Source organism: Schistocerca serialis, chromosome 10 (assembly GCF_023864345.2).
Source record: "Schistocerca serialis cubense isolate TAMUIC-IGC-003099 chromosome 10, iqSchSeri2.2, whole genome shotgun sequence".
In the NCBI taxonomy this organism is placed as follows: Eukaryota; Metazoa; Arthropoda; class Insecta; order Orthoptera; family Acrididae; genus Schistocerca; species Schistocerca serialis.
The window spans coordinates 69116256-69142207 of NC_064647.1; the positions used below are offsets into that span (position 1 = coordinate 69116256).

The 25952-nt window shown below is 44.9% G+C and overlaps 1 protein-coding gene across 1 annotated transcript in view; it reads right to left on the bottom strand.

The window, feature by feature from the left end:
• Positions 1-25952, bottom strand: part of LOC126424839 (uncharacterized) — a 94384-nt gene that overhangs the window by 30151 nt on the left and 38281 nt on the right. Inside the window, exons 2-4 of the mRNA XM_050087645.1 lie at positions 24442-24492; positions 19299-20292; positions 2894-4810 (exon numbers count right to left, since the gene is read on the bottom strand). Of these exons, the coding sequence (XP_049943602.1) occupies positions 2894-4810; positions 19299-20292; positions 24442-24491 (2961 nt within the window). The 5' untranslated portion in view covers position 24492. The remainder of the gene's footprint in view (positions 1-2893; positions 4811-19298; positions 20293-24441; positions 24493-25952) is intronic.

Genomic DNA, 25952 nt, shown 5'->3' on the forward strand with positions numbered 1-25952 from the left:
ACCGCTATCGCGACGCGCATTCGATTCAGGTCGGACTCACCTCCCTGTCTAGCAGACTAACGCGCTACATGTTACGCTATTTGAGGTGGTCACTGTTAAGAGCAGACTCATTACGTTAATTCTTGTCAGACCACGGTGCTTCATGCTTGTTTTTTCGTGATAACACTACAGACGGGTGTGAAGCTGGCTTCTACTTTCAAGTCAGGTTTAGTGTAACCTAACAAGGTCTTCGCCTACTGCTAAAGATAATGTCTGTTTTCGATGGGATGACTTTTTTCACATTGCGACAGTTCTTACTGCGGGATCGCACTTTGTAATAAACATCGTAGATATAAACTGCACTATCATTAAAATTACGTGCATGATTGCTAATTGTAAAGGTCTAGTAACATTCACACATACACGTGTTAAGAGAATATTAGCTATGTTTATTATGAGGAATAGTCAATGACAACCGGACACCTGCCACCATGGGACATGGAATGGTTCCATTCAAAAGTAATCACCACATGCGTCAAGACATTTATCCCACTGGGAAACAAAACGATCAATTCCTGTTTCGTAGAATGCGTTCGGCTACTGGCGTTTCCACATCCACACCCACTCTTACACTTCCAGAACCATTACACAACTGAAACCGACGTACATGCACGTCTTTCTTCAGGTCACCAATGTTGAGAAAATCGCATGGTGAAATATCCAGGCTGTGCAGAGGGATCCCAACCAAATCGCTGGAGCGTAGCCATCTTCTGATTGGCAGCGTCGGGGGCAGGCATTACAGTGCAACGGGACGATTTTATGCAAGAGCATTCCAACAGCCGGACGTTGTGGCCCAGCGGTTCTAGGCGCTTCAGTCTGGAACCACACAGGTTCGAATCCTGCCTCGGGCATGGCTGTGTGTGATGTCCTTAGGTTAGTTAGGTTTAAGTAGTTCTAAGTTCTAGGGGACTGATGACCTCAGATGTTAAGTCCCATAGTGCTCAGAGCCATTCGAACCATTTTGAGCATTCCAACAAGCCGAAGGCAAACAGCAATGACGATAGTGGAAAATTCCACATCTACCGCACCAAACAAATCCAAAGCTGTTGGCAGACGTGCCGCTAAGGTCATGATGACCTGCTTTTTCAACCTCAGGGCCCCTCTACGCATCTAGTTCCTCGCGTGTGGTATCACAATTGATCTCCAATGCTCTGAAGACACTTGCAGAGAACCAGTGCGCAATAAAGTCAAAACGTCCAGGAATGCTGTCAGAGGGATTCATCCTGTTGCACGATAGCGCCCATCCCCACACTGCCAATTGGACGAAGACTTCACTTCAATGATTTGATTAGGAAACACTCCAACATCCTCCATACAGCCTGGATTTTTCACTGTGCGATTTTCAAGTCTTTGGTGACTTGAAGAAAGACGTGTGGATGTCGGTTTCCGCCAGACGAGGAAGTACAAGAGCGGGAAATATTGTGAATCTGTCATTAACTGATCACATTCTATGAAACTGAAATTTATCATCTTGTCTCCTAGTGGGTTAATTGTCTTAATGCATGTAATGATTACTTTTGAATGGAACCATTGCATGGTCCCATTGTGGAGGGAGCCTGGTTTTCATTTAAGTGTCCCTCATAATTTCACTCCATTGTGGAGTGTGCACCTTTCTTGGCAAATGAAAACCGCGAGCCAGACCAGGCCTCAAACCTGCAAGCTTTGCCTTTTGCAGACAAATACTCTTATGTACTGAGCTACTGAGGCACGACTTCCAAACCACTCCCACAACTACACTTCGTCTCTACTACTTTCTCAGCTTCACAGAAGACATTCTGCACAACTTTTGGAACAAGTGCTCCTGGAAGAAACGAAGGCAGAACACACTTCGCTGCATAGTGAAAATTCACGTCGGTAACAATCTCCTCAGCTGGGGTGTTGTGTACATAGTTCCACGTAGTCAGCACATACACAACTTTCCCAATAGAGCGCGCCCCGCTAAGCACAACAGTGCAGGCGCAGCGCTCATCCGTCTCCGCACTACGAGATGGCGCTGTCTTAGAGACGGACCAAATTCTGCTTCCGCCAATCCAGTTATTAATATGTAACGCAGCCAATGAGATTGCTGCTAACGTAGAACCTTTTCTCCTTGCGGATCACACTCGCGCAGTGATACCTGAATGCTCGAGGTATTATAACGAGCGTACAGACCTCCGATTAGTCAGTCTGCATTAGTCTGTAGTCAAGTTTCAGTCTGCGCCTAATAAGATTATCATATTACTGTACATAGCCATGAAGATAAATGTATAGACACTTTGTCAAGTATCAGAGATATGTGAGAATGAGATTAACGTACCAAGACCAAATGAACTTCAGATTGTCAATTGTAAACAGCATCCAGAATCAAGTTAAGTAATTTCTATGCTTTTTATTATTTTAATAAATGTGTGTGAAAATTAATCAAGTTCTGTTTAAAGTTGGTCACCGTCAACCTGCTACTCTAAGCGTGCAAGTGGCATTTCTATCGTCTGACCTAACGGCAGAAAATAAACAGGCCGCAATAAGACTACGAGATATATTGCTGACACTCGCCTACTTCGTTAAAGCAACAAGTCAAATAATCAGATGGTGTGCGTACCGAATGTCTTACAGTACGCACACCACATGGGGTAAGCCATTTTTTGGCAATATACTTTCTTCCGAGAGTACCGATCCCTGGTATGCTTCCAAACTTGAGTGGAGTTTGGAAAGTAGGGGAGAGTACTGTCGGAAGTAAAGCTGCAAGGGTGGGGCGCGAGTCATTCGTACCTGAGTCGGTAAGAGCATTCGTCTGCAAAGGCCAAGATTCCAAATAAGGTTACCAGCCAGCAGTACTGGATTAGTTACATGTAATGCACGGTACATCTTAATTTACCTCTAATTCTTCTCGCACCATACAGATGTAGGTGTCATTCTGTACGCGACGTTTCACCTCCAGGATGTGCTGGTACAGGGCCCGGCATCCGCCCTGCTGGAACGCGGCCTGCAGTTGTACGGGGTCGTGCTGCCCTGCCTTCACGACCCCCAGGTGGCTGAATTCACTTCCCGCCATCAGCAGCACTTCCACAGCAGACCAGCATTTGCGCTCCCAGGCGTACCTCACCGGCGTCCACCCGAGCAGGCCGTCCTCTGCAGACAGTGTGCCCTCCCCCGCGCGTCTCCACAGTCGCTGCAGCAGATGGAGCGGCCCGCGGCCCATCGCCAGGTGCAGCGCGTTGCGCCCACACGCGTCTGTCTGCCTCCAGTCGGCACCCCCGGCCAGCAGTGCCCTCATCTCGCCCTCGTCGCCACCCGACAGGGCCTCCAGCACCGCCTCCAGCAGTGGCCGGCCCCTCACTGCCCTGCGGTCGAAGGACTCTCGAAAGAAATCCAGTCTCCCGGTGAGGTAGGCCTTACGGTACGCCACCGCACGGCTCCGATCTCCGTATCCGAGGAAGCACCACTTGGCGAGGAAGTGTTCGGCGAACGTCCTGTGCAGGAACTCTGGTTTCCTGTAGGAGAACTCGTACACGATTCCAGCTTTCACGAAGTCTCCCCTATCGGACGGTGACATTGCTGGTACGTCTGCGCTGTGCAACAGAACTGACGCCGCGAGGAGCATCAGCTGTTCTTCGTGCTTCTCCTGTGCCTTCTCGACCTCTCTCCTCTTCCCGGGAGCGGAAAGGTTGTCACCTAATTTTTCCTCGTACAGCCTTCTGAATTTATTTCGGAAGAAAGCTTCGTACAGAGTCACAATGTCATACGTCTCATCAATTTCCTGCGACAGATTTACGAACATTTCAGCAAACAGAGGGATCCTCAGAAGATTCCTCAAGTTCTTGTTGAGACCACTGACAGCTGGGATGTTTCCATTCGAGGAATGGCTCGTGAAGAAATATTCTAGCTCCGATTCACTGAAAGGCTCCAGCGTGTGTGCCGACACTCCCATTTGAGCCTCTAAGAGCTTCACCGGTTCTGGCCTCGTCGTCACCAGGAGCTTTCCCTTGCGTGGAGACAGCAGAGGGAGCACCTCGAGACACTTGTAGACATAGTCGGGGCACACCTCGTCGAAGCCGTCCACGAGACAAACGACTTGCGTGGACTGCAGCAGGCAGTGTCTGAGCAGTGTGTACTCCAGTTCACCTAGAACGCCTTCGTTAAACACTGTCCACCTCAAGATGTCTTCTGCAGCACTCACACCATTCTTACTGTGATCTAAAACTGCGTAAAACTTAAATAGATTAACTCTCAATAGCCAGCAGGAAGGGACCTTCTCTTTTATTTTTTCCGCCACATGTGACAGCATCTTTGACTTGCCCACTCCGGGTTTCCCCTCCACAATTATTGTGTTGCTGCCAGTACCTTTGACGTGCTCTTTCTCTCGCTCTCGAATCTTAACCAGAGTGGAGAAAAACTCGCCCGTCAACACTCGCTGGTCCACGAGCTTCCTGGGCACGTAGTGCGCGGGCAGAGTTTCCAGCTCCCGGCCCATCCTCAGAGGCTGTGACAGCTGTGCTAGAGCCAGCAAGAGTGCCGGCTCGCCATCCAGCAGTGACTGGAGGGCGTCGACGTCCGCCACCAGGTCCTGCAGGCGGCATCCGTAGCGGTCCCCGTTTAACGCGACACTAATGTTCAGGAAGTCGTTCCAGCTGTCGCCGCTGATGTCGGCTGTGCGGCAAGTGTCGCTGAAGCAGTGCCTGCCCCTCCACGACACAACGACGAAGCGGCGATGACTTCGGCGTTCACTTTGCATCTCGTTTGTAAGCTCATCCAGAATCGCAGAGCTATCTTCAGTCTCATCATCTACAATCACCTGAAGATAGTTGAAACAGATCAGTTAGACACAAATATATTCAAAAATCGTTTTTTTAAATACAACTTGCATAATTATTTCACAATTTTCGCATATTGAAATTTACACTACTTATTCACAACATAAAACAGCTTTAAATGCCTTGTTTCTCTTCAGAAGAATCAATTAACACATTTTTGTTCTATCTCTGTATGATTCCATTTTCACTTCGTAGTAATTAAACTTGATAAGATCTATTGGCACTAAGAACCACCATTACTCCCAGTGAACTAATACACTATTTGGTTAAAAGTATATGGACAAAAACATAGTTTTTTCATGTTAGGTGCATTGGGCTGCCACCTGCTGCCAGGTACTCCATATCTGAGACCTCAGTAGGTATTAGACATCGTCAGAGAGCCGAATGGGGCGCTATGCGGAACTCACGAACTTTGAACGTGGTCAGGTGATTTTCACTTGTGTCATACGTCTGTAAGCGAGATATCAACACTCCTTAACATCCCTAGGTCTACTGTCTGCGATGTCATACTGAAGTGGAGATGTTGTGTACATAGTTCCACATAGTCAGTGTGTACACAACTTTCCCACTAGAGCGCGCCCCGCTAAGCACAACAGCGCAGGCGCAGCGCTCGTCCGTCTCCGCATTATGAGATGGTGCTGCCATAGAGACAGACCAAATTCTGCTTCCACCGATCCGCTTATTAATATGTAACGCAGCCAATGAGATTGCTGCTAACGTAGAACCTTTTCTCCTCGCAGATCACACTCGCGCAGTGATACATGAATGCGCGAGGTATTATAACGAGTGTACAGACCTCTGATTAGTCAGTCTGCATTTGTCTGCCCCAGTCTGTACCAGTCTGCATTAGTCTGTACCAGTCTATAGTCAAGTTTCAGTCTGCGCCTAATAAGATTACCATATTCCTGTACATAGCCATGAAGATAAATGTATAGACACTTTTGTCAAGTATCAGAGATATATGTGAGAATAAGATTAACATACCAGTACCAAAGGAACTTCAGATTGTCAATTGTAAATAGCATCCAGAACCAAGTTAAGTAATTTTTATGCTTGTTATTATTTTAATAAATGTGTGTGAAAATTAATCAATTTCTGTTTAAAGTTGGTCACCGTCAATCTGCTACTCTAAGCGTGCAAGTGGCATTTCTATCGTCTGACCTAACGCCAGAAGATAAACACGCCACAATAAGACCACGAGACATACTGCTGACACTCGCCTACTTCGTTAGAGCGACAAGTCAAATAATCTGATGGTGTGTGTACTGAAGGTCTTACAGTACGCACACCACAGGAGACGTGAAGGGACACGTACAGCACAAACACGCATAGCCCACCTCGTCTGTTGACTGACAGAGGCCGCCAAGAATTCAAGAGGGTTGTAATGTGTAATAGGCAGATATCTATACAGACCATCACACAGGAGTTCCAAACTGCATCATGATCCACTGCAAATACTATGACAGTTAGGCGGGAGGTGAGAAAACTTGTATTTCATGGTCGAGCGGCTGCTCCTATACCACACATCACACCGGTAAATGCCAAACGACGCTTCGCTTGGTGTATGGAGCGTAAAACATTGGACTAATGAAAAGTGGAAAAACGTTGTGTGGAGAGACGAATCACGGTGCACAATGTGGCGATCCGATGGCAGGGTGTGAGTATGGCGAATGCCCGGTGAACGTCATCTGCCAGCGTGTGTAGTGCCAACAGTAAAATTCGGAGGCGGTGATGTTATGGTGTGGTCGTGTTTTCCATGGAGGGGGCTTGTACCCCTTGTTGTTTTGCGTGGCACTATCACAGCACAGGCCTACATTGATGTTTTAAGCACCTTCTTGCTTCCCACTGTTGAAGAGCAATTCGGCGATGGCGATTGCATCTTTCAACACGATCGAGCACCTGTTTATAACGCACGGCCTGTGGCGGAGTGGTTACACGACAATAACATCCCTGTAATGGACTAGCCTGAACAGAGTCCTGACCGGAATACTATAGAACACCTTTGGGATGTTTCGGAACGGCGACTTCGTGTCAGGCCTCACTGACCGACATCGATACCTCTCCTCAGTGCAGTACTCCGTGAAGAATGGGCTGCCATTCCCCAAAAAACCTTCGAGCACCTGGTTGAACGTATGCCTACGAGAGTGGAAGCTGTCATCAAGGTTAAGCGTGGGCCAACACCAAACTGAATTCCAGCATTACCGATGGAGGCCGCCACGAACTTGTAAGTCATTTTTAGTCAGGTGTCCGGATACTTTTGATCACATAGTGTAGATTTTGTGGGGGACAAGAGCACTGAAAAAGTCTGTGTTAGGCGAAACAGTTTATTGTGGAAATATTCCATTCAACACCTATTTTAGTAATACTGTACAGAGATTTTATATGTTTCTAACACTAGTGCTGTTATAACACTCCATAAAATAAGTATCTTGTAAAAGTGATTTAAATGTTCAAGGAAGTCATATTTTGTGACTCAATAAACGACACAAAAATATCTTACAATGTTTCAGTGCTAACTACAATGATCGCTTCACTGTATAGTATTTAATAATAGTGAACTAGAAAACAGCTCTGCTTAGTGGGCCATAGACAACAGTAATGCTAAAATAATTTCGGTAAATATGAAGCAGTTGGAGGTCAAAGGCATACTCGCCAGAATATGTTCGTTTTGAATCTATTACTCAGAAATAAAAAATGTATCCTAGGGGATAAGTTTTCACCTTCGCAGACTTTAAATAAGCTTATGACTCAGTGGACCGTAACAGCCCCTTCAAAAATCTAAAGGAGTTAGGCCTAGACCTCAAAGTCAGTGCACTTATTAGACAAACACTAGATTGTGCAAAATCTAACGTAAGGTTCAGGGAAAATTTTCAGCATACAGGAATGTGACAAGATGGTGGAGTGTCTCCATTAATTTCCGTCTGTCCCTCTCAAAACTTTTCGAAAACTTGAACAAATCAAAGGTTAAAATGGAACAAAGACTCAAGTTAAGAAGAGCCATTACCATGGTAGTCAGATTAGCTCTTGCATAATAACCTATTATTCTGATTTGGAACATTCCAACAGATCACAGCGAGTACATATTCTTAAAGAAACAAAAGAAAGGGAAAGAATCCGTACCTCGTCATAAAAGGAAACGTAAATGTTTGGCATCCAAAAAAAAGAGAGAGCTTCCCTATTTTTTGGCGAAATCATTTAAGACACTAGCATATAAAATATTGTTTATGAAATTCAGTACCACAAAAACTTAAACAGCAAGATATTTACGATAAAAGATGCATCAGAAAATGGACAAAGCTAAGAGGCTGTAATATGATAATCAAATACTAGTGGTTTATGGAGCTGAAACGTTCATTTTAAACAGATGCACTGAATAAATCCAAAAATATCTGGGGAAGCTGTGGAGTTCTGCAAAACTCGCAACAAAGCTAAAACTGGAACAATGTAATTGATCACTGCAGTAAAAGAGGCCTGTAAGAAGAAGAGGTAACAAACACAACGGGAAAGAAAATTTTGTAGCAGAAAATTCATGGCCACGTAGTCAGCTAGTCGTTAGGTGTTTATTGCCTTTTCCCTGTTTATTTCCAGATGAGCTGGCCTTTGGAGACCTTCAGTAATTTAAGACTGTAGTAATTTTCATTAAGGAATTCAGTGCTACAGATGGAGAGTTTGCTTAAGGAGCTGTAATGTGACAACATTATGAGGACCGATGAATTACAGACTATACAAGATGGTCAGAAAGAATCTGAGAAACTTTTCAGGGTGTTGCATGGTAAGGTGTGCTGAAAAATTATTGTTAAGAAAAAATTCGATACATTGCGACGTTTCAGAATTAATTAGCATTTAAGTTAGCAACCCGTTGCTTGTGCAAAGCCAAACGACCCGCCATAGACGGTGTTGCCAAATGTGTTCTTCGTTTCGTTTCCTAAAACCAAACAAGAGAGCGATACAAAATTTGGACATGACGATATTAAGGGCCGAACCAGAGCCAAATGCTGAGCTATCGCGTGCGCTATCACCAACAATATGAGAATAACTGACACTAAGCGTATCTGCCCCCCCATGAACCATGGACCTTGCCGTTGGTGGGGAGGCTTGCGTGCCTCAGCGATACAGATAGCCGTACCGTAGGTGCAACCACAACGGAGGGGTATCTGTTGAGATGCCAGACAAACGTGTGGCTCCTGAAGAGGGGCAGCAGCCTTTTCAGTAGTTGCAAGCGCAACAGTCTGGATGATTGACTGATCTGGCCTTGTAACAATAACCAAAACGGCATTGCCGTGCCGGTACTGCGAACGGCTGAAAGCAAGGGGAAACTACAGCCGTAATTTTTCCCGAGGGCATGCAGCTTTACTGTATGATTACATGATGATGGCGTCCTCTTGGGTAAAATATTCCGGAGGTAAAGTAGTCCCCCATTCGGATCTCCGGGCGGGGACTACTCAAGAGGATGTCGTTATCAGGAGAAAGAAAACTGGCGTTCTACGGATCGGAGCGTGGAATGTCAGATCCCTTAATCGGGCAGGTAGGGTAGAAAATTTAAAAAGGGAAATGGATAGGTTGAAGTTAGATATAGTGGGAATTAGTGAAGTTCGGTGGCAGGAGGAACAAGTCTTCTGGTCAGGTGACTACAGGGTTATAAACAAAAAATCAAATAGGGGTAATGCAGGAGTAGGTTTAATAATGAATAGGAAAATAGGAATGCGGGTAAGCTACTACAAACAGCATAGTGAACGCATTATTGTGGCCAAGATAGATACGAAGCCCACACCTACTACAGTAGTACAAGTTTATATGGCAACTAGCTCTGCAGATGACGAAGAAATTGAAGAAATGTATGATGAAATAAAAGAAATTATTCAGATTGAGAAGGGAGACGAAAATTTAATAGTCATGGGTGACTGGAATTCGAGTGTAGGAAAAGGGAGAGAAGGAAACATAGTAGGTGAATATGGATTGGGGGACAGAAATGAAAGAGGAAGCCGCCTGGTAGAATTTTGCACAGAGCACAACATAATCATAACTAACACTTGGTTTAAGAATCATGAAAGAAGGTTGTATACATGGAAGAACCCTGGAGATACTAAAAGGTATCAGATAGATTATATAATGGTAAGACAGAGATTTAGGAACCAGGTTTTAAATTGTAAGACATTTCCAGGGGCAGATGTGGACTCTGACCACAATCTATTGGTTATGACCTGTAGATTAAAACTGAAGAAACTGCAAAAAGGCGGGAATTTAAGGAGATGGGACCTGGATAAACTAAAAGAATCAGAGGTTGTACAGAGATTCAGGGAGAGCATAAGGGAGCAATTGACAGGAATGGGGGAAATAAATACAGTAGAAGAAGAATGGGTAGCTTTGAGGGATGAAGTAGTGAAGGCAGCAGAGGATCAAGTAGGTAAAAAGACGAGGGCTAGTAGAAATCCTTGGGTAACAGAAGAAATATTGAATTTAATTGATGAAAGGAGAAAATATAAAAATGCAGTAAGTGAAACAGGCAAAAATGAATACAAACGTCTCAAAAATGAGATCGACAGGAAGTGCAAAATGGCTAAGCAGGGATGGCTGGAGGACAAATGTAAGGATGTAGAGGCCTACCTCACTAGGGGTAAGATAGATACCGCCTACAGGAAAATTAAAGAGACCTTTGGAGATAAGAGAACGACTTGTATGAATATCAAGAGCTCAGATGGAAACCCAGTTCTAAGCAAAGAAGGGAAAGCAGAAAGGTGGAAGGAGTATATAGAGGGTCTATACAAGGGCGATGTACTTGAGGACAATATTATGGAAATGGAAGAGGATGTAGATGAAGATGAAATGGGAGATATGATACTGCGTGAAGAGTTTGACAGAGCACTGAAAGACCTGAGTCGAAACAAAGCCCCCGGAGTAGACAATATTCCATTGGAACTACTGATGGCCGTGGGAGAGCCAGTCCTGACAAAACTCTACCATCTGGTGAGGAAGTTGTATGAGACAGGCGAAATACCCTCAGACTTCAAGAAGAATATAATAATTCCAATCCCAAAGAAAGCAGGTGTTGACAGATGTGAAAATTACCGAACTATCAGCTTAATAAGTCACAGCTGCAAAGTACTAACACGAATTCTTTACAGACGAACGGAAAAACTAGTAGAAGCCAACCTCGGGGAAGATCAGTTTGGATTCCGTAGAAACACTGGAACACGTGAGGCAATACTGACCTTACGACTTATCTTAGAAGAAAGATTAAGGAAAGGCAAACCTACGTTTCTAGCATTTGTAGACTTAGAGAAAGCTTTTGACAATGTTGACTGGAATACTCTCTTTCAAATTCTAAAGGTGGCAGGGGTAAAATACAGGGAGCGAAAGGCTATTTACAATTTGTACAGAAACCAGATGGCAGTTATAAGAGTCGAGGGACATGAAAGGGAAGCAGTGGTTGGGAAGGGAGTAAGACAGGGTTGTAGCCTCTCCCCGATGTTGTTCAATCTGTATATTGAGCAAGCAGTAAAGGAAACAAAAGAAAAATTCGGAGTAGGTATTAAAATTCATGGAGAAGAAATAAAAACACTGAGGTTCGCCGATGACATTGTAATTCTGTCAGAGACAGCAAAGGACTTGGAAGAGCAGTTGAATGGAATGGACAGTGTTTTGAAAGGAGGATATAAGATGAACATCAACAAAAGCAAAACAAGGATAATGGAATGTAGTCTAATTAAATCGGGTGATGCTGAGGGAATTAGATTAGGAAATGAGGTACTTAAAGTAGTAAAGGAGTTTTGCTATTTGGGGAGCAAAATAACTGATGATGGTCGAAGTAGAGAGGATATAAAATGTAGGCTGGCAATGGCAAGGAAAGCGTTTCTGAAGAAGAGAAATTTGTTAACATCCAGTATTGATTTAAGTGTCAGGAAGTCATTTCTGAAAGTATTTGTATGGAGTGTAGCCATGTATGGAAGTGAAACATGGACGATAAATAGTTTGGACAAGAAGAGAATAGAAGCTTTCGAAATGTGGTGCTACACAAGAATGCTGAAGATTAGATGGGTAGATCACATAACTAATGAGGAAGTATTGAATAGGATTGGGGAGAAGAGAAGTTTGTGGCGCAACTTGACCAGAAGAAGGGATCGGTTGGTAGGACATGTTTTGAGGCATCAAGGGATCACCAATTTAGTATTGGAGGGCAGCGTGGAGGGTAAAAATCGTAGAGGGAGACCAAGAGATGAATACACTAAGCAGATTCAGAAGGATGTAGGTTGCAGTAGGTACTGGGAGATGAAAAAGCTTGCACAGGATAGAGTAGCATGGAGAGGTGCATCAAACCAGTCTCAGGACTGAAGACCACAACAACAACAACAACAAGCGTATCTGACGGGGTGCCTGAACTTCCGCTCAGCGTTCTGGTTGGCTAACTTCAATGCTAATTGACTCGGATACGACGAGACGTATCCAAGTTTTTTCTTGGCAGTTATTTCGGATCGCACCTACCCTGCAGAACCCTTACAAGCTTTACAGACTTTTCCTGACCGCCCTCCGTATGAGTCAAAACATTATGACCATTGCCCACAGCGAGACTGAACGCCGAATGATCACGCTGCAGTCATATGACAGGGTGAGCAAAGTATACTGGTGCAACAGAGACTAATGGGGAACTGTAATATCGGCGATACAAACGGCAGTTGAGGTAATCCACCGATGTAAGCGACTCTGACAAATAGCATGTTACTATGGCCCAGCATCTGGGAACGCGTATCTCGGAAATAGCGAAACTTGGTAGGCTGTTAGTAACTACATCTATGGAAAATGGTTAAACCATTGTGGAATCACAAGCAGGCGCCAAGCTGACTGACCTCCACACCTCGTCACAGAACGTAGAGGGCAAAGGCTTGACCACCCAGGACAGAAATGATGACAGAGTACAAGGCTGGTGCAGGCACAAGTGTTTGGAAGCTCACCATTCAGCCACGTTTTCGCACACGGAGCTTCGCAGCACAGGATCCCTATGTGTTATCTGCATCTACACTACTGGCAATTAAAATTGCTACACCAAGAAGAAATGCAGACGATAAACGGTTAGTCATTGGACAAATACATTACACTAGAACTGGCATGTGACTACATTTTCACGCAATTTGGGTGCATAAGCCTTGAGAAATCAGCACCCAGAACAACTACCTCTGGCCGTAATAACGGCCTTGATACGCACAAGCATTGAGTCAAACAGAGCTTGGATGGCGTGTACAGGTACAGCTGCCCATGCAGCGTCAACACGATACCACAGTTCATCGAGAGTAGTGACTGGCTTATTGTGACGAGCCAGTTGCTCGCCCACCATTAACCAGACGTTTTCAACTGATGAGAGATCTGGGGAATGTGCTGGCCAGGGCAGCAGTAGAACATTTTCTGTATCCAGAAATGCCCGTACAGGATCTGCAACATGCAGTCGTGCATTATCCTGCTGAAATGTAGAGTTTCGAAGGGATCGAATGAAGAGTAGAGCCACGTCCAATGTTCAAAGTGCCGTCAATACGAACAAGAGGTGACCGAGACGTGTAACCGATGGCACCCCATACCATCACGGGGGGGTGGGGGGGGGGGGGGTGGATACGCCAATATGGCGATGACGAATACACGCTTCCAATGTGCGTTCACCGCGATGACGCCAAACACGGATGCGACCATCATGATGCTGTAAACAGAACCTGGATTCATCCGAAAAAATGACGTTTTGCCATTTGTGCACCTAGGTTCGTTGTTCAGTACACTACCTCAGGCGCTCCTGTCTGTGATGCAGCGTCAAGGGTAACCGCAGCCTTGGTCTCCGACCTGATAGTCCATGAAGCTGCAAACGTCGTCAAACTGTTCGTGTAGATGGTTGTTGTCTTGACTCAGGGATCGAGACGTGGCTGCACGATCAGTTACAACCATGCGGATAAGATGCCTGTCACATCGACTGCTAGTGATAGGAGGCCGTTGGGATACAGCACGGCGTTCCGTATTGCCCTCCTGAAACCACCGATTCCATATTCTGCTAACAGTCATTGGATCTCGACCAACGCGAGCAGCAATGTCGCGATACGATAAACCGCAATCGAGATCGGCTACAATCCGACCTTTATCAAAGTCGGAAACGTGACGGTACGCATTTCTCCTCCGTACACGAGGCATCACAACAACGTTTCACCAGGCAACGCCGGTCAACAGCTGTTTGTGTAAGAGAAATCGGTTGGAAACTTTCCTCATGTTAGCACGTTATAGGCGTCGCCACCGGCGCCAATCTTTTGTGAATGCTCTGAAAAGCTAATCATTTGCATATCACAGCATCTTTTTCCTGTCGGTTAAATTTCGCTTCTGGGGTGTAGCAATTTTAATGGCCAGTAGTGTATATCTACATGATACTCCACAATCCACCATAATGCGTGGCAGAGGGTACCCCATACCACTACTAGTCACTTTCCTTCCTGCTTCACTCGCAAAGAAAGGGAGGGAAAAACGACTGTATATGTTTTCCGTATCAGCCTTAATTACTCGCATCTCATCTTCGTGGTTCTTACACGCAACGAGTGCTGGAGGTGGGAGAATCGTTCTCCAGTTAGCTTCAAATGCCGGTTCTCTGTTCTCAATAGTGTTCCTCATAAAGAATGTCCTTCCTTCCAGGGATTCCCATTGGAGTTCCCGAAGAACCTCCGTACATTTGCATGTTGTTCGAATCTATCAGTCACAAATCTAGCAACTTACCTCTGAAAATATCTGATGTCTTCCTTTAGTCCGACCTGGTACAGATACCGAACGCTCGAGGTCATCATGATGATTCAACGACATCATCAGTTATGATTCAGTGGTCACAGGATCATTGAGACTTGACCGTGGATCAGTCGAAACGTATCTCCTGGTCAAATGAATCTCGTTCCTCACTACACACAATCGGTGGTCATGTCCAGAGTTGCCGTCATTCGAGCGAATGCCTGTGCGAAACATTCGTTGTGTCATGCTAGGACTCTGGTAGTGGCAGTATTGTGCTATGATGGAGGTTCCTCTGGACTTCCAGGGGACCTCTGGTGGTAATCCAAACCACTATGAGACCTGTGGACTAGTTACTATTGTGGACCACCTGGATTCCTTCGTGCTACATGTCCTCCCCGAGGGCTGTGTCATCTCCAGCAGAATATCAGTTCCTGTCACAAGGACAGAATTGTGCTGCAGTGGTATTAGGAGCGTGTTAGTTAACTCATGTAGATGTTTTGGCCACAAAATGCACCTGTTCTAAAGTAAATCGATGGGTCACATACGGGACGCTATAGGGTGCCAATGTATATACATCAAAAAAGTTTTGCATCTCCTCGGTTCCGAGAGTTCCGGAACCTATATAGAAAATTGGAATAGAGATCAACATAAACATCATTGCCGCGCTTTTTATTGTTCATGAAAACCACACACTGAATGTTGTACCACGATACAGCGATACCTTCAGAGGTGGTGGTCCAGATTGCTGTACACACTGGTACCTCTAATACCCAATAGCACGCCCTCTTGCACTGATGCACGCCTGTATTCGTTGTGGCGTACTATCCACAAGTTCATCAAAGCACTTTTGGTCCAGATTGTCCCACTCCTCATCGGCGATTCGGTGTAGATCCCTCAGAGTGGTTGGTGGATCACGTCATCCATAAACAGCCCTTTTCAATCTTTCCCAGGCATGTTCGATAGGGTTCATGTCTGGAGAACATGCTGGCCACTCTAGTTAAGCGATGTCGCTATCCGGAAGGAAGTCATTCACAAGATGTGCACGATGGGGGCGCGAATTGTTGCCCATGAAGACGAGTGCCTCGCCAATATGCTGCCGATATGGTTGCAATATCGGTCAGAGGATGTCATTCACGTATCGTACAGCCGATATGGCACCTTCCATGACCACCAGCGGCGTACGTCGGCACCACATAATGCGACCCCAAAACAGCAGGGAACGCCCACCTTGCTGCACTCGCTGGGCAGTGTGTCTAAGGCGTTCAGCCTGACCGGGTTGCCGCCAAACACGTCTCCAACGATTGTCTGGTTGAAGGCATATGCAACACTCATCAGTAAAGAGTACTTGATGCCAATACTGAGCGGTCCATTCGGCATGTTGTTGGGCCCATCTGTACCGCAAAGATGGACCACGCCATGGACATCGGGAGTGAAGTTGCGCATCATGCAGCGTATTGCGCACAGTTTAAGTCGTAACACGGCGTCCTGTTGCTGCACGACAAGCATTATTCAACATGATGGCGTTGATGTCAGGGTTCCTCCGAGCCATAAGCCGCAAGTAGCGGTCATCCATTGCAGTAGTAGCCCTTGGGCGGCTTGAACTACGCATGTAATCAACAGTTCCTGTCTCTCTGTATCTACTCCATGTCCGAGCAAAATCGCTTTGGTGCACTGCGAGATGCATGGACACTTCCCTTGTTGAGAGCCCTTCCTGGCACAAAGTAACAATACGGACGCGATCGAATCGCGGTAATGACAGTCTAGGCATGGTTGAACTACAGTCAACACGAGCCATGTACCTCCTTCCTGGTGGGATGGTTGGAACTGATCGGCTGTCGGACCCCCTCCATCTAATAGGTGCTGCTGATGCATGGTTGTTTACATCTTTGGGCCGGTTTAGTGATATCTCTGAACAGTCATAGGAACTGTGCCTGTGATACAATATCCATAGTCAACGTCTAACTTCTGGAGTTCTGGGAACTGGGGTGATGCAAAACGTTTTTTGGTATATAGAGTGTGAGAGACACACATACACACTCATAAGTCATGCTCAGCCTACAGGCGTCACTGGATGCGGATATGGAGGGGCTTGTGGTCAAAGCAACTTATCTTGATGGATTTCTCCATTTACAGCCCGTATCTTTGCTAGGATGATCCCCTGTTACCAAGTCACGCGCTCGCAACACCACTAGGTGGCATACTATGTCATGTGGTCAGCACACCGCTCTCCTGGCTGTATGTCAGTTTCCAAGACTGAAGCCACTACTTTTCTATCAAGTAGCACCTCAGTTTGCCTTACCAGGGCTGAGTGCACCCCGTTTGCCAACAGTGCATGGCAAGCCGGATGGTCAGCCATCTAAGCTTCTTCCAAACTGTTGGATTGGATGCAGAGGACCTGCACCTTGGCTGGCCCATTCCCTGGATTTGGCGCCTGTAGACTTTATTCTGTGGGGAAAGCTGAAAGATGTAGTCTACAAGGACATAGCAACTACACCCGATGATATGCAATGATGTATTACTACAAGTCTGCTGAAATGCTAGCATGTGTGCAGACGTTTTTTCATACCAGACTGGAAGCAGTATTGCCACAGATATTGTCGTTTCGAACACAACCTTTGATGGTCAATTGTCTCAATACTGGTCATAATCCACATAACTAGTGTACACACTTGTGTCGTTTAGTGTGTGCTACCATAGGTATCGTACAACTGTTGGTATAGGGACTTCGCAAAATACGATATCTCATAAAAGATTCTCACTAAAATCCTGCAACAAACACCACTGACATTCTGATTTAGACTACTTTTAGTTTGTTAATGTCAATAGGCACTGTTCCATTCAAAACGTATACGTTCGCACAAAAAATGTACTTTCTAAGTAACATTAAAACAGGTTTACTGGCTAACAATACAAGCCCCTGACTAGCAACACATTCTGTGAAAGCCACACATCAAAAGCACTTTCCAGTTCCGCAATATTTGTGGTGCAAAAAGGTACGGCCAAACTTTCAGGAAATATTCCACACACACAAAGAAAGAAAATATGTTATGTGGACATGTGTCCGGAAACGCTTACTTTCCATGTTAGAGCTCATTTTATTACTTTTCTTCAAATCACATTAATCATGGAATAGAAACACTCAGCAACAGAACGTACCAGCGTGATTTCAAACACTTTGTTACAGGAAATGTTCAAAATGTCCTCCGTTAACGAGGATACATGCATCCACCCTCCGTCGCATGGAATCCCTGATGCGCTGATGCAGTCCTGGAGAATGGCGTATTGTATCACAGCCGTCCACAATACGAGCACTAAGAGTCTCTACATTTGGTACCGGGGTTGCGTAGACAAGAGCTTTCAAATGCCCCCATAAATGAAAGTCACGAGGGTTGAGGTCAGGAGAGCGTGGAGGCCATGGAATTGGTACGCCTCTACCTATCCATCGGTCACCGAATCTGTTGTTGAGAAGCGTACAAACACTTCGACTGAAACATGCAGGAGTTCCATCGTGCATGAACCACATGTTGTGTCGTACTTGTAAAGGCACATGTTCTAGCAGCACAGGTAGAGTATCCCGTATGAAATCCTGATAACGTGCTCCATTGAGCGTAGGTGGAAGAACATGGGGCCCAATCAAGACATCACCAACAATGCCTGCCCAAACGTTCACAGAAAATCTGTGTTGATGACGTGATTGCACATTTGAGTGCGGATTCTCGTCAGCCCACACATGTTGAGTGTGAAAATTTACAATTTGATCACGTTGGAATGAAGCCTCATCCGTAAATAGAACATTTGCACTGAAATGAGGAATGACACAATGTTGGATGAACCATTGACAGAAGTGTACCCGTGGAGGCCAATCAGCTGCTGATAGTGCCTGCACACGCTGTACATGGTACGGAAACAACTGGTTCTCCCGTAGCACTCTCCATACAGTGACGTGGTCAACGTTACCTTGTACAGCAGCAACTTCTCTGACGCTGACATTAGGGTTATCGTCAACTGCACGAAGAATTGCCTCGTCCATTGCAGGTGTCCTCGTCGTTCTAGGTCTTCCCCAATCGCAAGTCATAGGCTGAAATGTTCCGTGCTCCCTAAGACGCCGATCAATTGCTTCGAACGTCTTCCTGTCGGGATACCTTCGTTCTGGAAATCCGTCTCGATACAAACGTACCGCGCCACGGCTATTGCCCTGTGCTAATCCATATATCAAATGGGCATCTGCCAACTCCGCATTTGTAAACATTGCACTGACTGCAAAACCACGTTCTTGATGCACACTAACCTGTTGATGCTACGTACTGATGTGCTTGATGCTAGTACTGTAGAGCAATGAGTCGCATGTCAACACAAGCACCGAAGTCAACATTACCTTCCTTCAATTGGGCCAACTGGCGGTGAATCGAGGAAGTACAGTACATACTGACGAAACTAAAATGAGCTCTAACATGGAAATTAAGCGGTTCCGGACACATGTCCACATAACATCTTTCCTTTATTTGTGTGTGAGGACTGTTTCCTGAAAGTTTGGCCGTACCTTTTTGTAACACCCTGTATATGTATTTCATCTGATAAAGTATTCGTTGATTACCACCTCACACTATTTTCAATCTTTTTGATGATGACCAATAGTGGCTGACTGGTTAGCAAAATAAAATATTTTCTTTGACTGCCTCAAATCTCAAGTTAAAATAACAATTTCTTACTAGCTTCCATCACTCTGAAACTTACCAGCCATCGGCAGTACGGTCCCCAACAGCGGAGAATCCGGTGTCGCAGCACTCTGAATCGGTCCACAGCCACCATGATGTGCGTTTCATTAGCCAGTGCCTGGTGAATCTTCGTAGCAGAGAGAGCCGCCATTTGCCTTTCTGGAGGTCTCAACCACGCTGGGTTACACGACTCCATGTAGCTCCGTACGTTTTCCACATTGCAGTACTCGAGTCTGGTGGTCAGTGCTCTGCACTCGGTCACCTCCTTCCTGACGTATTCGTCCACGAGTGCCTGCCATGTGCTCCAAGCACTCGTCAAACACGCACTTTGGTTGTTCATCCAGTCCCTGATGCTCTTGCACAAGCTGTCACACAAGGTTTCACATAGGTCACCGGCGCCCAGCAATTCTTCCAGCTCCCTGCAAATGTCGCCTACAATGTTATTAGAACTGCTCTGCTGGCACAGCAGGTAGAAATTCTCCACAAAGCTGATATCCTCATGGACTGCCTTCCAAACCTGTTCGTTGTTCGGTTTGAGGTTGTACAGGTGGCCACCAGCCTCTAGCAGCTCCAGACCTGGGAAGGTGCCCACATACTGGCGCTCAAGTATGTCGAGGCTACTGTCGCCCAGACAGGCGTTCGTCAACAGGGCGAATGTGGCTCTGTTCGTATCCAGTGTCTGGCTAATTTCTCTGTAGGAGGTGCAGTACATGCTGAGCCCGAAGTCGCATTTCGTGGCCTCTGACAGCCACGCGCCACTGTGTACGGTCATGGCCGTCGGGGAGGTCTTGTGCTTGAGCTGGACGAGCAGGGTGTTCACCTCATTTTGTCCCTCCGGTCGCCATACCAACACCACGTCATCGAACTTCCCAGCATCGCTATTGTTGGCAGACAACTGGAAGTGCAGCCCATACCGCACGCAGCGGAGGAAGACCAGGGCCAGCATGCGCTCCTCGTACCGGTCCCCCTCTCCTGTAGAGTGTGATCCTTTATTGTATTCCAGAGCAGCAGACCTACAACAAGCAAGGTCATAACGATGATGATGATGATTGTGATTATGACGATGGTTTTCGTGTGCTCAAGGGCGAGGGTAAAACACCCTTGCTGTATATGAATGTATGCATACACGAGGGTAATCCCAAAAGTAAGGCCTCCTATTTTTTCATAAGTACATAGACCTGTTTATTTCTACAATGGTTTACGTCAGTTTACAGCTTGGACATTTAGCTATTTTTCGACCTAATCAGCATTTCTGTCAATGCATTTTTGTAGACATTGTAACTAACCTGTTTCTACGGGTTATTACATTGTTATTGGGAATGTAAATACTTATTGCTTGTGAAGTTAACGTGAGAAGATTAGGGTCGCCACCGACTCTAACCATACAACTAATCGAAGTTTTGGTTGAGTCGGAAAATAAATTAATTTGATCACAGACCAAAAACTCACAAAAATGCATACGTTGTGATGTCGCTCATGGGGGATACGATGTAGTTAATAGTATTGCCCGTGCACTGTTCACGACAATCAAACATTTAAAATAAAATAGTACATGAATGAACACTGTGCAGAAGATCAGCTCGCAGCAACACACCTGAAAATAAGACTTAATCTAAAGCATTTGTTAAAAAATACAAGGGGAGACTAATCACTGGACCTGTGCGTAAGGAAACGCGTTGGATGTGCTAACGGGAAAGCTACGAGGTGAGTGGCTTACGTGCAAAAAAGTAATCTCGGAACACAAGAGAAAATTGTAGATAAAATCATTTATTCCAAAGATAAGGATGTGAGGCATGTACACAATTCCTGATAACATTAATTCCTAAAACATTAAAGAAAAGCGTCGATACGTTCACCGCTATAATCTACAACTACAATCTTTGGTGTGAATCATTCATACAACTGCTGTTGCCTGATAACTGATCGCAATAACTCGTGAAACGGTACACGTTTCGCAGTACACCCGCGTGCCCACGTGGTTTGTGGTGACGCAATTTCTAGGTATCGTGGCCAAGTTGCAACAATATCACATCATACAGTCATGAACAGTTAACGTTCTTTAAAACAAACATGAGACCGGACAGTTAGTGACGACGGTAGCCCAACAAAACTTTAATGTTGAACCACGTGGTCGGCTCCCCACGGACGAAAGATACATAAAGCAAGGAAAATTTACGATAAGGCAAAGCTTATAATATTTAGAAAAATGAAAGCTTATACAGGCACAGCTGAAGGCAAACAGACATTCATACAGAAGAGAGTACTCACTTCTTCTCGACACCTTTGTGTGGCGCTCTTCCGGTGGATCCAAGTCTGCTATAGAAATTTACTAAAAGAAAAATCTGCCAAAGTTTTACATTCCTTGCTGCGACAAGGCAAAGCAATCTTTCAGAGTTGAAAAGTGGGACCAAAACCTAACATCTCTCCTCTCTCCAAGTAACAGCGCGCCACGCGGTCAGTCTAACTCACCCGCCTTCGACTGGAGCACAGCTGTGGACGCTTCCCGTACCGGCGGCAGACTGCCTCCCGCTTCTTCTCCAGCCTCTTCCACGCTTCGCGTGGCCCGGAAAACCCAAAGATGCCACTTCTGCCACCAACCTAACCCATGTGGATTTCTCACAAGTAGCGAAAACCTCTTTGCCTACTTGACCACTACGAAAGTTGGCTATTCTGTACAACTGCTGCTGAATCTGTACGACTATCGCAGACTTTCTGCAGCAGACTACGGCACCGTCTAGCAACGTGACACACAACCACATTCATTCTATAACACCACTATGATAATTATGAGAAAAGAGAAATATCAGTGAAAATGGGCTACCGGACTAACGAAAGGTGGCTACAGGACCCTTTCAACACTGTAGCAGTTTTTGTTAGCCCATGTCATACCTGCTCGCCGCCGTGCTGTTCAGAAAGTTATGAACCTTTTCTTTCACCTTGTCGTCGGAGCTGAAGAGGAATGTTGAGCAAGGGCGTACACATTCTCCATGACAACACTCGCCCACACATCGCTCGCCAAACCGTTGCTCTCCTGCAACAGTTTCAGTGGAACATAATCACCCACCCTGTAGTCCTGACTTGGCGCCAGTGAATATCACCTGTTCCCTAGGTTAAATGAAAATTTGGCCGGAAAGCGATTCAGCTCCGACGACGAGGTGAAAGACGAGGTTCATAACTTTCTGAACAGCATGGCGGCGAGCTGGTATGACATGGGCATACAAAAACTGCCACAGCATCTACAAAAATGCATCGACAGAAATGGTGATTATGTCGAATAACTAAATGTTCAAGCTGTAAACTAATGCAAAACATTGTAGCAACAAACAGGTCTATGTACGTATAAAAAAATAGGAGACTTTACTTTTGGGATTACCCTCGTAGCTCAAAGTAACATGAAAAAGTATAGTTTCCAGATTTATCATAACAGTATAAAATTTACAAAGGTACCATTTTCCTAGATAGGAACCCTGCTTGTCAGTGCAATCGGCCGATCATTGCACAAGTTTTCCGATACCATTAGAAAATTAGAAACAAGTTTTTCATTTCAGCAGCAAATGATGTACGAACCACTCACTTGCTCCACCTCTCCCTTCACTGGAGGTAAATGGATGGCCTCTTAAATCACGGCTGCTATCTAGTCTGCAACCTAATGGCCAGCGCCATCAAAATTTAAAATTAAATATTCTGTTGTGTCATCTCCCTTACAGTCGTGCAAGACGGAGACTTAAATGGCTTGTTTGGCTGAATCACCTGATGGACAGCTGCGATGAGTTAAGGCAACATTCATCTCTCAGACTTCGATCTCTATCACATCAAACTCGCAGTAGGATCCATAGCAACGCGTGGCGCTTGAGTTGGCAAGACCGCAACAGTTTTAAAAGAATGGTTAACGGAATTTTGGCTGTTTCATATCAGTTAGATTCCACGAAAAGACAATTTTTATCGCACCTCACTTCATCCCAATCAGCACCAATAAGACATCAAACATTGTTTTCCTAATCCTGGACACACTCTAAGAACATCACTTATGATCACAAAGAACAATTGCAAAATGGCAGTTTCAAATTTGAAACTGAACAAAAAATGGCTTTGAATCCTCTTCTTAGAAGACAAGTTTCAACGCTTTCGGATTGTTAATTATTGAAAGTGATGTTTGAGGGCAACTGAGTCAAGAAGATACTATGAATAACTTCCGGAGCTGCGTCACAGTCGCGAATTAAAACAGTGATCCAGGAAATGTAGAATAAATTTCTTTTTCATTTATTTTCGTCAATGATCACAAGACTTTTGCCCAGAAATGATCACTTTCATACCTTCAACAAAACATTGGAAATGAAGTACAACTAACAGATTACATCTTAAAACAATAAAATTTTCCATAATGAAAAATTATTACTTTCATACATGTGAAAACATGCGCTTAAAATATGACGAGACATACCTATTTTCTCACATATAAGCCTACTACTATAAAAAAAGCCGTAAAATGTTCACAAAATCAGCTTAGCTTGTCACACATTTAAAATACGGTGTAAACCAAGCCACAGTTCCGGCGGAGTCATGCTACCAATAGCGCTGCTGTTCATAGCACACTGCAGTACAGAAGCACAACATATGTTTGTCCCATAAGCTCGTTAGCTGTCGCTTCTGTGAGTCTACAAAGTCTATAAAATTGTACAGAATGCAATAAGTAAATAGTGCAACAGGTAAAGTCTACAGCAGACTTGCCAAGTGCGTAACTTATTAAAGTGATAAAATGTAATAATTAAAACATGAATAAAGGTAAATTTAAAATTGTTGAAAAGTAAATGGTTAATTAATAATATGCGATTCACAAACGATCTCATTGTCATTTTAAAGAATTGCCTGGTGATTAGAAACTGTATACTGCCACCTCACCTTATTGGCCAAATGTTTACTATGGAGATTTCTTCCGCTACCATTGTTTGAATTGGCTCTCTCTGATCCAAGTGCCACAGCACAACACCGCCGTGCCAGCATTGTCCACAGGGGTAAGTATACAATTAGTGAAACTAGCATCCTCTTACCTTGTAGGCAGTTCCCTCGTGTTGGTGTATCAAGACTGCCTGGCAATATCAATCAGCTGCTGTAGGTACAACAAACCTTTTGCAAATTCCATAAAGAATAAACAGAATACTCACCCTTCATGACCAGATGCCATTGCAGTTACTATGTCCTGTAGCGTAGGCATTCTGGAAAATAAAAAGAGGAATATGGAAACAGAAATGGCAAGCTGTATTAATTGCATCATGATTTTTTTCTTTTATTAAGAACTATAACCCCATAGCAATCATATTTTCTCACACTCTCTCCCAAGCATGCATGTGCACACACGCAACATACGAGGGTGAGTCAAATGAAAACCTTAAATATTTTTTAAAATATTATTTATTGTGCAGAAGTGGTACAGAGCTGTATCACTTTTCAACACAATCTCCCCCACGCCCAATGCAAGTCCCCCAGCGCTTACAAAGTGCATAAACTCCTTTAGAAAAAAATTCTTTTGGTAGTCCACGCAACCATTCATGCACCACGTGGCGTACATCTTGATCCGAACGGAACTTCTTTCCTCCCATTGCGTCTTTGAGTGGTCCAAACATATGGAAATCACTTGGGGCATGGTCTGGTGAGTATGGTGGATGAGAAAGACACTCAAAATGCAGGTCTGTGATTATTGCAACTGTTGTACGGGCAGTGTGGGACCTTGCATTGTCATGTTGTAAAAGGACACCTGCTGACAGCAATCCACGTCGCTTTGATCTAATTGCAGGCCGCAGATGATTTTTTAGGAGATCTTTGTATGATGCACTGATGACAGTGGTCCCTCTAGGCATGTAATGCTCAAAAATGACGCCTTTTTCGTCCCAAAAGAGAGTCAGCATAACCTTCCCTGCTGATGGTTCTGTTAGAAACTTCTTTGGTTTTGGTGATGAGGAATGGCGCCATTCCTTGCTCGCTCCCTTCGTTTCCGGTTGGTGTAAGTGAACCCAGGTTTCGTCCCCAGTAACGATTCTTGCAAGGAAGCCATCACCTTCTCGTTCAAGACGCCAAAAATATTCTTCACAAGCATCAACACGTCATTCTCTCATTTCTGGAGTCAGATGCCGTGAGTTCCATCCTGCAGACACTTTGTGAAACTGGAGCACATCTTGCACAATCCTACTCCATTCGTAGACTTACTGCTGTGACAAACCTGCATCACCGTACTGAACCTTCATTCGTCGATGAATTTCAATAGGTTTCACACCTTCACTACGCAAAAACCGAATAACAGAACGCTGTTCTTCCCTGGTGCAAGTCGCAAGTGGGGCGGCCATCTTTATACTGATACTGCGGCGGTAGGTGTGCATCTGCACTATGATGCGACCTACAGGCCATTCTGAACGCTGTTTTTAGCAAGTTTACCAACTTACAGGATAACGGTGCGAAATTTCGATTTGTTATTACAAATTTAATGTTTTCATTTTACTCACCCTCGTATAGATATTCTTTCTCATTTCGTATATTTTCAAACAGAAACTGTCTAAACAACAATGTGCTGTCCTGTTTTCGTCCTCCCAGTCAGTTTTCAGAGGAAGTGGGAAAGTTCACTATGTAATCTGAATTTGCAAATAGCAAAAAACAAGGCTCAAGATTAGAGAGGGAGGGAGGG